This window comes from Hippichthys cyanospilos, chromosome 5 (genome assembly GCF_059441005.1).
Source record: "Hippichthys cyanospilos isolate Australia breed blue-spotted pipefish chromosome 5, RoL_Hcya_1.0, whole genome shotgun sequence".
NCBI lineage: Eukaryota > Metazoa > Chordata > Actinopteri > Syngnathiformes > Syngnathidae > Hippichthys > Hippichthys cyanospilos.
In genome coordinates this window covers 20,719,613-20,732,298 of record NC_142373.1, presented here as the reverse complement: position 1 = coordinate 20,732,298, position 12,686 = coordinate 20,719,613, and the positions used below count along the sequence as shown (strand labels likewise).

General features: G+C 38.4%; 1 protein-coding gene across 1 annotated transcript in view; it reads left to right on the top strand.

Moving 5' to 3' along the window:
* Nucleotides 1-4,840: 4,840 nt before the first annotated feature.
* The window catches only part of cps1 (carbamoyl-phosphate synthase 1, mitochondrial), a 39,745-nt gene continuing 31,899 nt past the window's right edge, over nucleotides 4,841-12,686 (top strand). The window contains 12 exon segments of the mRNA XM_088415650.1: nucleotides 4,841-5,092; nucleotides 5,957-6,066; nucleotides 6,134-6,278; nucleotides 7,816-7,905; nucleotides 7,998-8,054; nucleotides 8,666-8,758; nucleotides 8,853-8,942; nucleotides 10,161-10,289; nucleotides 10,838-10,944; nucleotides 11,856-11,997; nucleotides 12,186-12,263; nucleotides 12,400-12,498. Coding sequence (XP_088271776.1) covers nucleotides 4,967-5,092; nucleotides 5,957-6,066; nucleotides 6,134-6,278; nucleotides 7,816-7,905; nucleotides 7,998-8,054; nucleotides 8,666-8,758; nucleotides 8,853-8,942; nucleotides 10,161-10,289; nucleotides 10,838-10,944; nucleotides 11,856-11,997; nucleotides 12,186-12,263; nucleotides 12,400-12,498 — 1,266 coding nt within the window. The 5' untranslated portion in view covers nucleotides 4,841-4,966.

Sequence of the window (12,686 nt, the reverse complement as noted above, 5' to 3'; positions counted from 1 at the left end):
AATGATTAAACAGTTCTTTTATATTTAAGAAACTTTGTTAAGTTGCTTCTTATTTTTGGGGAATTGTGATACATGCAGCCCTTTGGGAATTTTTACATATCTTTGCAAACTGATTAGATCAAGTGTTTACCATCCCACCCGTAGTTTTAACCTGAATGGACAACAGGATGTTTGTTTATAAAGCCCGTACAGGTTTGGCGGGCGCTATAATCGTCACCTCTTAGAAATCAGCACGACTCGGCAATGTAGTCAGTGATCCCTTCATCTCATTACCCCAATATCTCTCACTGGCATCCTGGAGTGAACTCTTGGGGTAACTGTTTCAGTAGTAGCACTAAAACACAGCGAGCGTGAAATGGTGGGCGGGGTCTATACCGTGAAGGGCAAACTGAAAAGGACGCCGATTAGGAGACATGCTTCTTTGCCAAGTGTGACGTCCTGTTGCTTAATGAAATGTGAAGAACTTGAGCCGGTGGAAAATCCGCGCATGAGTGGGATGTGGTGTAAGACTTCAAAGATGGCACATGTTCGGCCATCTGAGGGGAGGTGACATAATGACAAAGTTGCGCTAAAGGAAGGAAATGAGGCAAATTGCAAATCTGCCATAACCAAGTAAGGTGAATATAATAATTCTTCACACCCCTGTTTGAATGCTTGGCTTTGGTAGTTTTAAAAACATAAACACAATTTAAAAAGCCTTTTCCGCATCTCATAGAGAATATTAGTTTTAACCCCTGAGGGAAATTTTACCCAACTCGGCGGCCTTTTAGATTTCTTTGATATGTGATATCGAAAGAAAAGCATACAAAACTCACTGGGAGACTAAAATATTGCATAGATTATCAAAACATGTCAACTTTGGATATGCCGTTCCTTCTAAATGCTCACAAACAGAAGGTTGAGTGGTACACCCTGCAGATGTCAAATTTAGCCCATTTCAGTTTCGTTTACTGCCATTAAAATTGGAAATATTGTCAATTTTGGACATTAAAATACAGATGTTTTGTCAATTCCACTATTTTTGTATTTATCCTTTCAATGGCAACTCGCAAACGAGGTGCAATAGAAATTTTTGTGTTGAGACCCCAAAGCCACCGGGCGATACTTGCGGACATTTTATGACATTAGCAGGCCTTTCAATGACTTCATTGAGCGGCTTAGCCTGATTCCTATAACGCAAAATTCTTGCTATGCATTTTGGGACTTGACAAACGATCCAAGAAATAACTGTTGCAGGAAAGCTTTTATTTTTTATTTATTTCATGCAACGCATAACATTATACTTGTGTGACTAGACACGTGTGATGACCGGAAGGGAACAAAGTTTTGGACCATAGTTTTTTCCCCACTTCACCACTCATAGTTGCTTTTCAAACACCGCACACTTCCTTTACCGCCCTCCAACCATTCCACACAGGAACGAGGCTGTAACTGAGCCTGTGGGACAGATGGGCCCTATTTATAGGTCCTACAGAGAGGTGTGAAGTTTCTTGGGATTTCTAAGAGCGGGGGGCATGACTCCTTAAGGGGGCTGATGCACTCGCATGCTCTCTTTAGCCACATCGCTCTCTGGATATCCCTCTACAGGCCACGCAGGAATTAACTAGGGGTCAGGCTAAACAAAGCTTCCCACTGGCCCTTCTATCGGGGACATCACGATAGAGGAAAAGAATGTAATACAAGCCAAAGAGGGCAGTTCTTCTTCTTCACCCTGTCGGATTGTGTCTATCTTTTAAGCTTGTGTGTCCTCATAAGATGAGCCGTGCCCAAAATGGGGCCGCTGACGTTTAGTGCTAATGTTTCTCATGTATGACAGCTCATACAGCCAGTTCACATCTGAAATGTGATGATATTATTCATGTAACAAACTACCGCTCGAGTGATGATGATTTTGAAAGGGCAGGGGCCTTACAGAATTTTTTTATTAGCCTAATTGTAGTTCTGGGGTCCAAATTTACATTTTCAGATGTGTAGGAGTACAAACATTTGAAGAATTTTCCATGCACTCATTCATTTTCTTAGCCGATTATCTTCCTGAGGGTCGCGGAGGTGCTGGGACCGAGCCCAGCCGTCTTTGGGCAGGAGGTGGGGTACACCCTCAACTGGTTGCCGGCCAATCACAGAGCAGACAAAGACAAACAGTCACTCGTTCTCACAAACATATTTAGGGATCATTTAAAGCATGGGTGTCAAACTCGTTTCAGCTTGTGGGCCACATGGACAAAAATCTATTCCCAATTGGCCCAATAAAATCATCGTATATGTTTATATTACATATTAAAAATTAATAATAAAACATTTTTAAAAACTAAAAAACATTTTCTTGTGTGTGTCCTTCGCGTTTGCGTCGGTTTTCTTGCGTGCATGCACCTGTTATCTTGTTTGCTTCTTTTTTCTTGTGTGCGTCTTTTTGGTTTGCTTATTTTTTGGCTTTGTCTTTTTTCTTTGCAACATTTTTTGCGTGCATCTGTTTTATACTTCTTTTTTCTCTTGTGCTTTTTTCTCACGTGCCTTTTTTGTTGTTTGCCTCTTTTTTCTTGCGTGCTTCTTTTGCTTTTGAGGTCTTTTTTATTGTTGTTTTCTTTTTCTTGCTTGCTCTTTTGTTCTTGTGTGCTTCTCTTTCGTAAGGTGTTTTTGTTGTTTTTTTTGTTTGCGATTACCTTTTTTGTTTGCTTAATTTTTTGTTTGTGTACAGAACCCACTGTAACATTCAAAAAAAAAAAAATCACTGAATTTAAATCCCCAAGGCCTTGGAATTCTATGCATTTCATGATACACCTTGGCCTTATTTTCCATGCCCAGTCTTATACTGTATAAATGGGTCATTTTTGTAAATTCTAAAGTTTGCCCATTTTTTACAAACTGGACTGCAGCTGACACTCAAATCGGTTCCAAAACGTTATAAATATTTCAGTGACACGTGCTAAAACAATGATATAACCCTTCAAAAAATCTAAATGAAAATATCATATAAAATAATGATAAATAGATAGCATATGTCTGATTATGGTAATTTTCATTAAATATCAATGCTTGGAACAAAATGGTATTTCTCTCATCTACCGGCCAAGGCCGGCCTTTGAAATCTGGCAGAAAGAGACGAGGGAGCCTGACGGTCTATTTTGGGCCGCTCTTAAGCTCGGTCCACCATCTGAAAGCCACTCTTGAAACAGCGGACAATGTGGGGTCCCTTCACTGAGGACAGACGCTTGAGCTCATTAGGCCACAAGCCAGCCAATCAGCGAAGGAATTCGGAATACATAACCACACTCTGCACAGGAATATAGTACCATACACGTTAATGCGCAAGCTTCTAATCTCTTTTTATTGACAAACAAATTTCTGTGACATAATTCTAGCTTTATTAGAAGACACTGCAGTTCTTACAGTGCAAGTATACTAGAATTTAGGGAAGGAAAAAAAAAACATTGTAATAATCCTATCAGTTGGCAGTTCTAAAATATATCCCAGACCCTTGGAAAAGTAACTGTCACTTTAAACATAGTACCCTGAAAGTAAATATTTATGAAGGACATTATTACTTCAAAATGGATCCCACATTTAGCGTAGACAACACATTTTACCACTGGATGTCAGTAGAGCACCAGTGTCCAAAACACAACCTAAGGCTTAGTTTATTTAATGGAAATATTTGTTTTGAGCTTTGAGCTACTTTGGGTAAATTCAAACTAAGCAATGCGATGATTTACTACAAAAATGGGACTTTAACATACAGATGATTTATTTTGCTTGTACAAAAGGACAAGGTCTATCTGAGCTAATTAAATAAAAAAGTGTAAAACACACAGCACTTTTCTGTGCCGTGTCACATCCTGAGTCGACACAGTATTCATTCATCCACACGCACACACACTTTGTTCGTACTGCTGAACCAAGCAGTGTGACTGTCCGGCAGCCTTCTCCACTGAGGATCAGTCTTGCAGTGATCAGCAAATACACCGGCCCCTCTAATCCCACCGCCATGAGCGACCACGTGGTCCCTTTTAAGGGATTTACTTTATTTTATTTTTTAATGAAAGACCCCACCATACTCCTCAAAAAGGCTGCTACAGTTATATATGCTTGACAGATTGATAGAGAGACTGTTGTGATTAAGTACTACAGTATTTAACAAAATATGACTATATAAGTAAATTTGACTTGACATGGATGCATGATGGATGGATGGATGGATGGATGGATGGATGGATGGATGGATGGATGGATGGATGGATGGATGGATGGATGGATAGATAGATAGATAGATAGATAGATAGATAGATAGATAGATAGATAGATAGATAGATAGATAGATAGATAGATAGATAGATAGATAGATAGATAGATAGATAGATAGATGGGAAAGAGACTGTTGTGATTAAGGACTATATACTATATATATAACATTTGACTTGACATAAAGTAGATGGATATATAAAGTAATGTATTGTAATTGTGTCAAGTCAATCTCTCTCTCTTTATATATATATATATATATATATATATATATATATATATATATATATATATATATATATATATATATATATATATATATATATATATATATATATATATATATATATATATATATATATATATATATATATATATATATATATAATTCTAACATGTAGCTGCGTTGTTTTATATAGGCAATTATCATGCTAAAATGAAGGCTTTATGCACATTATTATGTCGAAAAACTAACGGGAAAGGAGAACCAATCAAATGATCGAGCGCTTATGACGTTTGCAATACTTGCCTTCGTCCAATCAGCTGTCACCTAAGGGAACCTTCGTGAACTGTCAAGCAACTCGCCGCCGTCATGCCTCAACTCAAAGCATTCACGCACATGTTTGAAATTACCATCTGAGCTAGGTCGTTGTTAGCTTGTCAACACTTCAAAACTCGTTTAACCTCCACGGCACATTGTCGAAACTTTTTTTCGACATTGTTGGCTAATATGAGCAAAATCTTGCTAGCTTGCAGCGCTGTTAAATATCTGCGTCACTGGCGTGTAGTTGGAAACAAAGTTGGATTAACGCCGGCATGGTTGAGACTTCAGACTGCAAAGTTTTTTAGTGTAAAGGTAAGGAAAAGCGTGTTCACTGTGACACATCAATTCCAACTTGAGTGCTCAGTCTAATCATCGCGCAAGTCGTTCAATTCCAATTCGGGGGCGTTGAAAAGATCTTCCCAGTAAAAATACTCCAAAGTAACTTAATACATCTATTATCTATACTGGCTCAGTTGCCAGTTACTTACAAAAAAAGTGGAATTAAGGTCCGTGCTATTTCTGCTTGCCTATACGTTTAGATTACATACCGCCGTGAGGATTCGACCCAGCAGGACGCTGAAAATGCATTTAAGACGGCGTGGAAGTGCAAGAATAAAGTTTTTTTTTTATTTTTGGTATTGTTTAATTGAATGTGGTGCTTTGGAGGACAGGGCAGCTGTTGGGCACACTAGACAATGGCTGGGTGAGTGTATTTGAGGATATGGCGTTTTGAAAAGAAAATGTCTTGTTATGGCTGGATGGCCATCACAGTGGGTCATCAACCTTCATGTTCACGTACTTGTTTCTGTCTGCAACCCCGGCGCGCACGGTGAAGGATTATGAAAATGTCTGCTTCAGCACTCACAGCAGGATCACACTTCTTCATGGTGATGAGCTCAGTTCTCCTGAAAATAATCTTCATTCTTCATTTTCGATGCTGCCAAGTTTCTGCTGAAATTTGGAGCACTCCTATCTATCTATCTATCTATCTATCTATCTATCTATCTATCTATCTATCTATCTATCTATCTATCTATCTATCTATCTATCTATCTATCTGTCTGTCTGTCTGTCTGTCTGTCTGTCTGTCTAGACTGAGTATTAACAGGCTGTTAGATCTATCTATCTATCCATCCGTTTATCTATCTAAACAAAGAAAATTTCTCTACTCGTCAGACTCAGACAGCACATCTGATCTTGGAAGATGGCACCCAAATGAAAGGATTTTCCTTTGGTTATGATGCTTCAGTAGCTGGAGAACTGGTCTTCAATACAGGCCTCGTAGGGTACGTGAGAAAATGACAACCACGTACAATTCCGTTATCCTCTCATTCGCTCATTCTCTGCCCTTAGATATCCCGAGGCCCTGACAGACCCCAGTTACAGGGGCCAGATCCTGACTTTGACATACCCCATTGTGGGCAACTACGGTGTACCTAACACCCAAGAGCTGGATGACCTCGGCTTGAGAAAACACGTGGAGTCTGAAGGCATCCAGGTAAGCACCACTGCCCCCCTTTTCATGGTTTGAATCTATATTTATTCATTTATGCCGTTAAACCCGTGTGCAGTATTTTGACCATTTTTTTCCATGTCAATCTGGCAGTATTATCGCCAAGGGAGGGTACACTGCTGCTTGTGTGGTAATTACATACAGGGTCGCGCCATGTTGAACATGTTCTCACAAGCCGGGTGAAATTTCAGCTCCCTAAATGTCTTCTTTCAATGCTTTGCTTTTGATGTAAAGTAGGCAATAAAAACACTAATAGGGCAATAAGGGCAGTGATAATGATGTACTAATAAAAGAAATGACTCACGTTCTGTACATTATATGTCATTTTGCGTATATATGGGGATGATGGTGCAAAATACATTTGCCCTTGCCACTCTTTATTGAATCAGCTTAGACATCATCATTTTGCATGATCCTCTCCGTTTTAGTAATATTTCTGTGTGTGAACAAGGATGAACTCAGACGGTGGTTCAGTCCGCTTGCTTCTTTTATTGAAAATAATGCTGTAACAACCTCAGCTAACATGACTTGTTGTTACTGTAGCTGCAAAAGGCACTGGCTGATAATAGCCACCTGACGTCCACTCTCTAGCTCTGAGGTCCTCAAACGTACCGGGCCACGGGATCAACTGGTACCGAGCCGAACCCAAAAGAATGAAAATTTGGAACTGATTTAGTTTATTCTTTAACAGTTCATTCATTTGTGCTTTGTTCGGCTTGATCTTTGTTTTTTTGGCACCGCCTCTGCCTGCTGTTGATATTACATTTTGTCGTGAGGTAGGATGGTGTCATTGTCCCCAAATTGGGGTTTTTCCCCAAATTGGGGTTTTTGAGTTTTTCCTTCCCCTTCTGGGAGCTTTGACAGGGGATGCTGTTGTGTACCTTATACTGAAAAGATGTCTCTGTACGACTTCTTTTCTTGAAAGAGGTCTCCACATGACCTCTTTTCATCTGTGAAGCCCTTTGAGACTTCGGTGATTTAGGGCTATATAAATACAATTTGATTGATTGATTGATTGATTGATTGATTGATTGATTGATTGATTGATTGATTGATTGACATTGTCGATGACACACACAGTGTCTCTTTTTCAAATCTGGCCCACGAATATCTGTAAATTGTACTTTGTAAAAATGTTGTCACATGATCATAAAACCAAAATTTGTTTGTTTGTTGATCCAACAACTGTGGACTGTAGATAATATACTAGCTAATGTCAGCCTGTTATATAGTGCTGCATTGTATGCTTTTCGCTCTTTTGAATTTTTGTTTGTTTCCCTTTGGTATATGTTAGCAAACGCAAAAGTTTGGCATCAATAAGTACTCATTTGCGTCTAATTGCCATTTCGTATTGTAAACATTTGTAATTCACTCGTGTGATTTGTGTACATTTTTTTACATTTTGAGGCAGCAGCTACCGTTTATAGGACACACCCATACTTCATCATTTTTGGCGGAACAAACTGTGTGTCTTATATTTGGAGAATTACTGTAAAGAATAAAGTTGTTCGTGTGTTTTGAGGTATCCGGTCTTCTGGTTCAAAACTACAGTCACGAGTACAGCCACTGGAATTCGGTTAAGTCTCTGAGTGAATGGCTACAAGAAGAGAAGGTTCGTTCGTTGTGACTGTGTGTGTTGCAGAAGTTCTTTACTCTGTTTGTTGTCAGTTAAAATTCTTCAATTTATTTTTCACTTGTTGACAGGTTCCTGCACTCTTTGGGATAGACACCAGAATGTTAACCAAGATCATCAGAGACAAGGTGCTGCAGATGTGATCATTTTTACTTGCACGCATTAAAGGAGACACACCTTTTGTCAAAAATCTCAGCATATATTTATATTTCATTGATATTTGATTGTTAACGTTGGCCATTTATAATTAAGTAGAAGTGTTATTATTTGGTCATCTGTGTTGATAGTTTTTTTTTCTTTTGTTGTCATCCATATAGCAAACACCTACAGCCCAAGAGGAAAAATACAGCCCTACAATTAGTCCCTGTTTGTTTATATTTTCCCTCTACATTATTTTTACATTTGCACGCCATATCAATAATTTTATTGCATTCTGCTCAAGTAAAATAATCCATTTTGAAAACCGGAAAATGAAAAGTTTTTGTGGACTCGATCTCCCGGGAAATCTCCTGGGATTTTTGCCTCGTCCCATCCCTGATATTTAGGAGTATCTCATACTGTAATTTCTCAGACAAGCTTAAATCAAGCTTTCAAAAATACATAAAAAATAAAATTAGTACAATTAAAAAATTACAGCACACTTTTGCAGGTGTCTGCCATCTTACATGCAAATTAGACTTTGGAAATAAAGCCATTTGTTGATTTTAAGGACCAATCCTGATTGTGTTTTTCTCCTCAGGGAACTATTCTTGGAAAGATTGAATTTGATGGGAAACCCGTTGAGATTTCAGACCCTAACCAAAAAAATCTGATCGCAGAGGTCTCCACAAAGGTACAGGCAACAAATTCCTTTTTGCTCACCAAGCTTCTTGTACTTAACTTTCTTTCGAGTGCCAATTTCTCCCTTGTGTGATCTCGCCCACCAGGAAACGAAGGTTTTCGGGAAAGGGAACCCCGTTAAAGTTGTTGCAGTCGATTGTGGTATCAAGCATAACATAATTCGCCTGCTGGTTAAGGTGAGAAAACGCAAGGCCTGAAAGCTCAATTTCGCAGTGGAAATCCAGAAACGTTTCACAGCATGAGTCAGAAAATTAGAAATGATAATGTCCATCTTTAAAAGTTGCTACTAATGTTCTTCCAGCTGGGGCGAAAATTAGCCTCTCATTGGTGTCGCTCCATGAATTCACTGCTACTCATAATTGAGAATCTATCTCGGGGTGCTTCTCAAACGATTTCAGTGTCCATCTGCGTTGTTCATTAGTATATCTGTTCATTGAATATATTAATTATTTGTCCTGAATCTTCATCATTTTGCGGAATTTGTAATCCTCTGTGCGTAGAACTGGGATTGGGATGATCGATTGAGCATCTTAGAATATCTTTTGTGTATTATGTTAGTTAATCCATGCATATATTGTTACCGTATTTTCCGCACTATAAGGTGCACCTAAAAGCCTTGAATTTTCTCAAGAGCTGACAGTACGCCTTATAATCCAGTGCACCTTTTACAGTGCATAAACCACAGGTTTTCAGTTTTAGGGGACTGAAAAAATAAAATAACAAGATCGCCATGTAAATTCTTCAATGTTTACCTTGGCATTTCAGTCATAAATGTATTTGTAACCATAAACATTTTATAAGGCCCGGTTTGAAATGTCGATGTGCTATATATGCTCTAATTTTGAAGCAATTTATATGGGGACAAGACACAAAAAGTTTTTGTCAAAGAAATCACAATTTTATTATAAAATAAATCCAGAAACAGAAACAACAAAACATTATATTTTCAGGTTTTTGTTTATAATTGGAAAAGTTTAATATTTCAATGACTCGTAATTATATATTTTTTAAACTCTTGATTTGTCTTGGCATTCATCTTAACATTCTTTTAATATGATCAAGAGGCATTTTTTCACATTCTTCAGATAGTATTTTCCACAAATCATCTTTATTCTTATTTCAGATTGTCTTTTTATAAAGTTTGACCTACTTATCTGATTGTTTTTATTCTCTATAGTGTAACTGTAGCTTCTATTCTATGCATTTTATAATCCGGCGTGCTCTATATATGAAAGCATTCTTAAAATAGGCCATTCTTTGAAGGTGCTTCTTATAATCTGGTGCCCCTTATAGTGTGGTAAACAAGGTAGTCAAAGTTTCTGATTCTCTAGAAAACTCCTAACAGCAATTGCAGCTTTCTGTATTGCCACAAAGTAAGCATGTCTATGTGTCAGCGGGGTGCAGAAGTTCACTTGGTACCATGGGACCAGGACTTGCTGAGTCTAAACTATGATGGGCTTTTCATCTCCAATGGACCAGGAGATCCGTCCCTGGCTGAGGCACTCATCCACAACGTCCGCAAAGTAAGAAGAGTTCTGACTTCTGTTTTATTGCCAGTGATTGTCATTTAATTTTTACACCACATTGAAGCATATGTTCTCTGCAATTGCTGCAATGTACAGTTTGGGGTGCACATCATTTTTTTCGTGGGTTACCCACATGAGTACCAGGACATAGTATTTGGGACGTACCCTTTCTTTCATTTAAAAACAGTCTTCCTCAATGTCCTTCTTAGTGTTGCTCCCACATTAGCAGCGCACCATCTGTGTGTGCACACAACCTGCCTATGTCCTCGAAAAGTTTCATAAAAGTTTCATAACTCGACTTGGTCGAGTCCCAGTCCTGGTTTCTACACAACTGGTTGCCTGCCAATCATACTAACTTTAAGTATCGCTTTAGCTTTTCAATTATGCAATTCAAATCTTAACAGTGGCGCAATAATAGGTACTTTGACGAAGCCACTCAGTCTTCTCTTGCATGAACTGTGTCACATGATAAAAAACAGCCAAGAAGCATTTACATTTTGGGATGCCACCAGATGAAATGTCATGCTCTTGTCTTTTTTATATAGGTGTTGGAAAGTGACCGTCCCCAGCCCGTGTTTGGTATCTGTATGGGCAATCAGATCACTGCTCTAGCTGCTGGAGCTAAATCCTATAAACTACCAATGGGCAACAGGTGAGGCTCTTAACTGTTGAGTGACAGAATCTTTTGTGCTTGCAGCTTGATATATGTACCTAGGCGCACCTAAAAGGCTTCTGTTTTCTCAAAAGCTGACAGTGCGCTTTATAATCCGCTGTGCCTTATACAGTGCATAAACCGCCATTTCATTTTTAGAGGACGAAACTAAAAATCAAACTTGCCATGTAAATTCTTCAATTATTACCTCTGCATTTCAGTTATAAATGTATTTTTTGCTATTCATTTTTTCATAACACACTGAAATCTTGATATGCTATGTATGCTCCAACTCCGGAGCAATTTATATGGGAACAAAAACCACACGTTTTTCGAAAAGAAAGCACAATTTTACAAAATAAATTGAGAAACAGTTTTTAAATCAACAAAACAATACATTTTAATGTCTTTAATTTGATGATGAAAAACGGTTAATATTTACTTGAATCATATTTGTATTCTTTAATTTCTTATTTGTCTTGACATTGCTCGAAATAATCTTTGAATGTAATCAAAAGTTAGTTTTTCCCCATTCTTCAGATGGTACCCTTCACAAGTCATCTATTCCTTTAAATTTCTGATTGTCTTTTAATATTGGCATTCCCTTTAGCTCAGCTCATCGAGTGGATGAATAATACAACCCCAACCACTACTGTAGCTTCTATTCTATGCGTCTTATATTGTGGTGCGCCCTGTGTATGAAAAGGGTTTTAAAATAGGCCATTCATTGAAGATGCACCTTATATTTCGGTGCGCCGTATAGTGCAGAAAATACGTTGAGAATAAAAGACGCATATAGGTTGTTTGCAATTTGTGTAGGACCTACCGTACATCTTGACTGATCTAAGAATTAAATCATGTGGAAATAAAATATACATGCAAAGTGCATCATTTGTATGCGTTTTCCCCAGAGGTCAGAACCAGCCGGTACTGAATGTGATGACGGGCCAGGCCTTCATTACTGCACAGAACCACGGCTACGGCATCGATAGCGAGTCCCTGCCCCCGGGGTGGAACCCGCTTTTCATCAATGCCAATGATGGCACAAATGAGGTTAGGTTCACTCATTGTAAATGACTTTCAGGAAAACATGCCATATGAGTTTTTCCATCCCATGAATAAACATTGCGCTCGTCTCGGCTCATGAAATATGTAGCGAAAGTGGAGAAATCTCCATGGGGGAGAGTATAATACTGTTGACTTGATTTTGTGCAATCACATCAAATTTGGATGTTTTGCAGGGCATCATGCACAAGACTAAACCTGTTTTCACAGCTCAGTTCCACCCAGAGGCGAAAGGCGGCCCCACCGACACAGAGGTATTTAAAGACTTACCATGCTGCAATATCATGGCCAATAAAGTTCAAGCCCAAGCACCCTAACATTTTTTTTTATGCTTTCATAGCATTTTCATTTTTTTTTTTATTATTTTTTTTTATCATTTTGTTTGTACAGTTCCTTTTTGACACCTTCATGGCTCTGATCAATAAAGGAAAAGATGCCAACATAGTGTCAGTCATGCCGAAGAAACCGTGCAACCCCCCCAGAGTGCAGGTATGACTGTCAAAATTTTGGGGAAGAAAATGGAAACTGCAACATTTTTTCATTACAACTACTAGAATATCCACTTAGAACCAACTATCTCTTTCCCAGATGCAAGATCAAAATGCCATATAAAAAATGGACAAAATATAGACATACTGGATGAATATATTTCATTTTCATAATACATCAACGCGTTG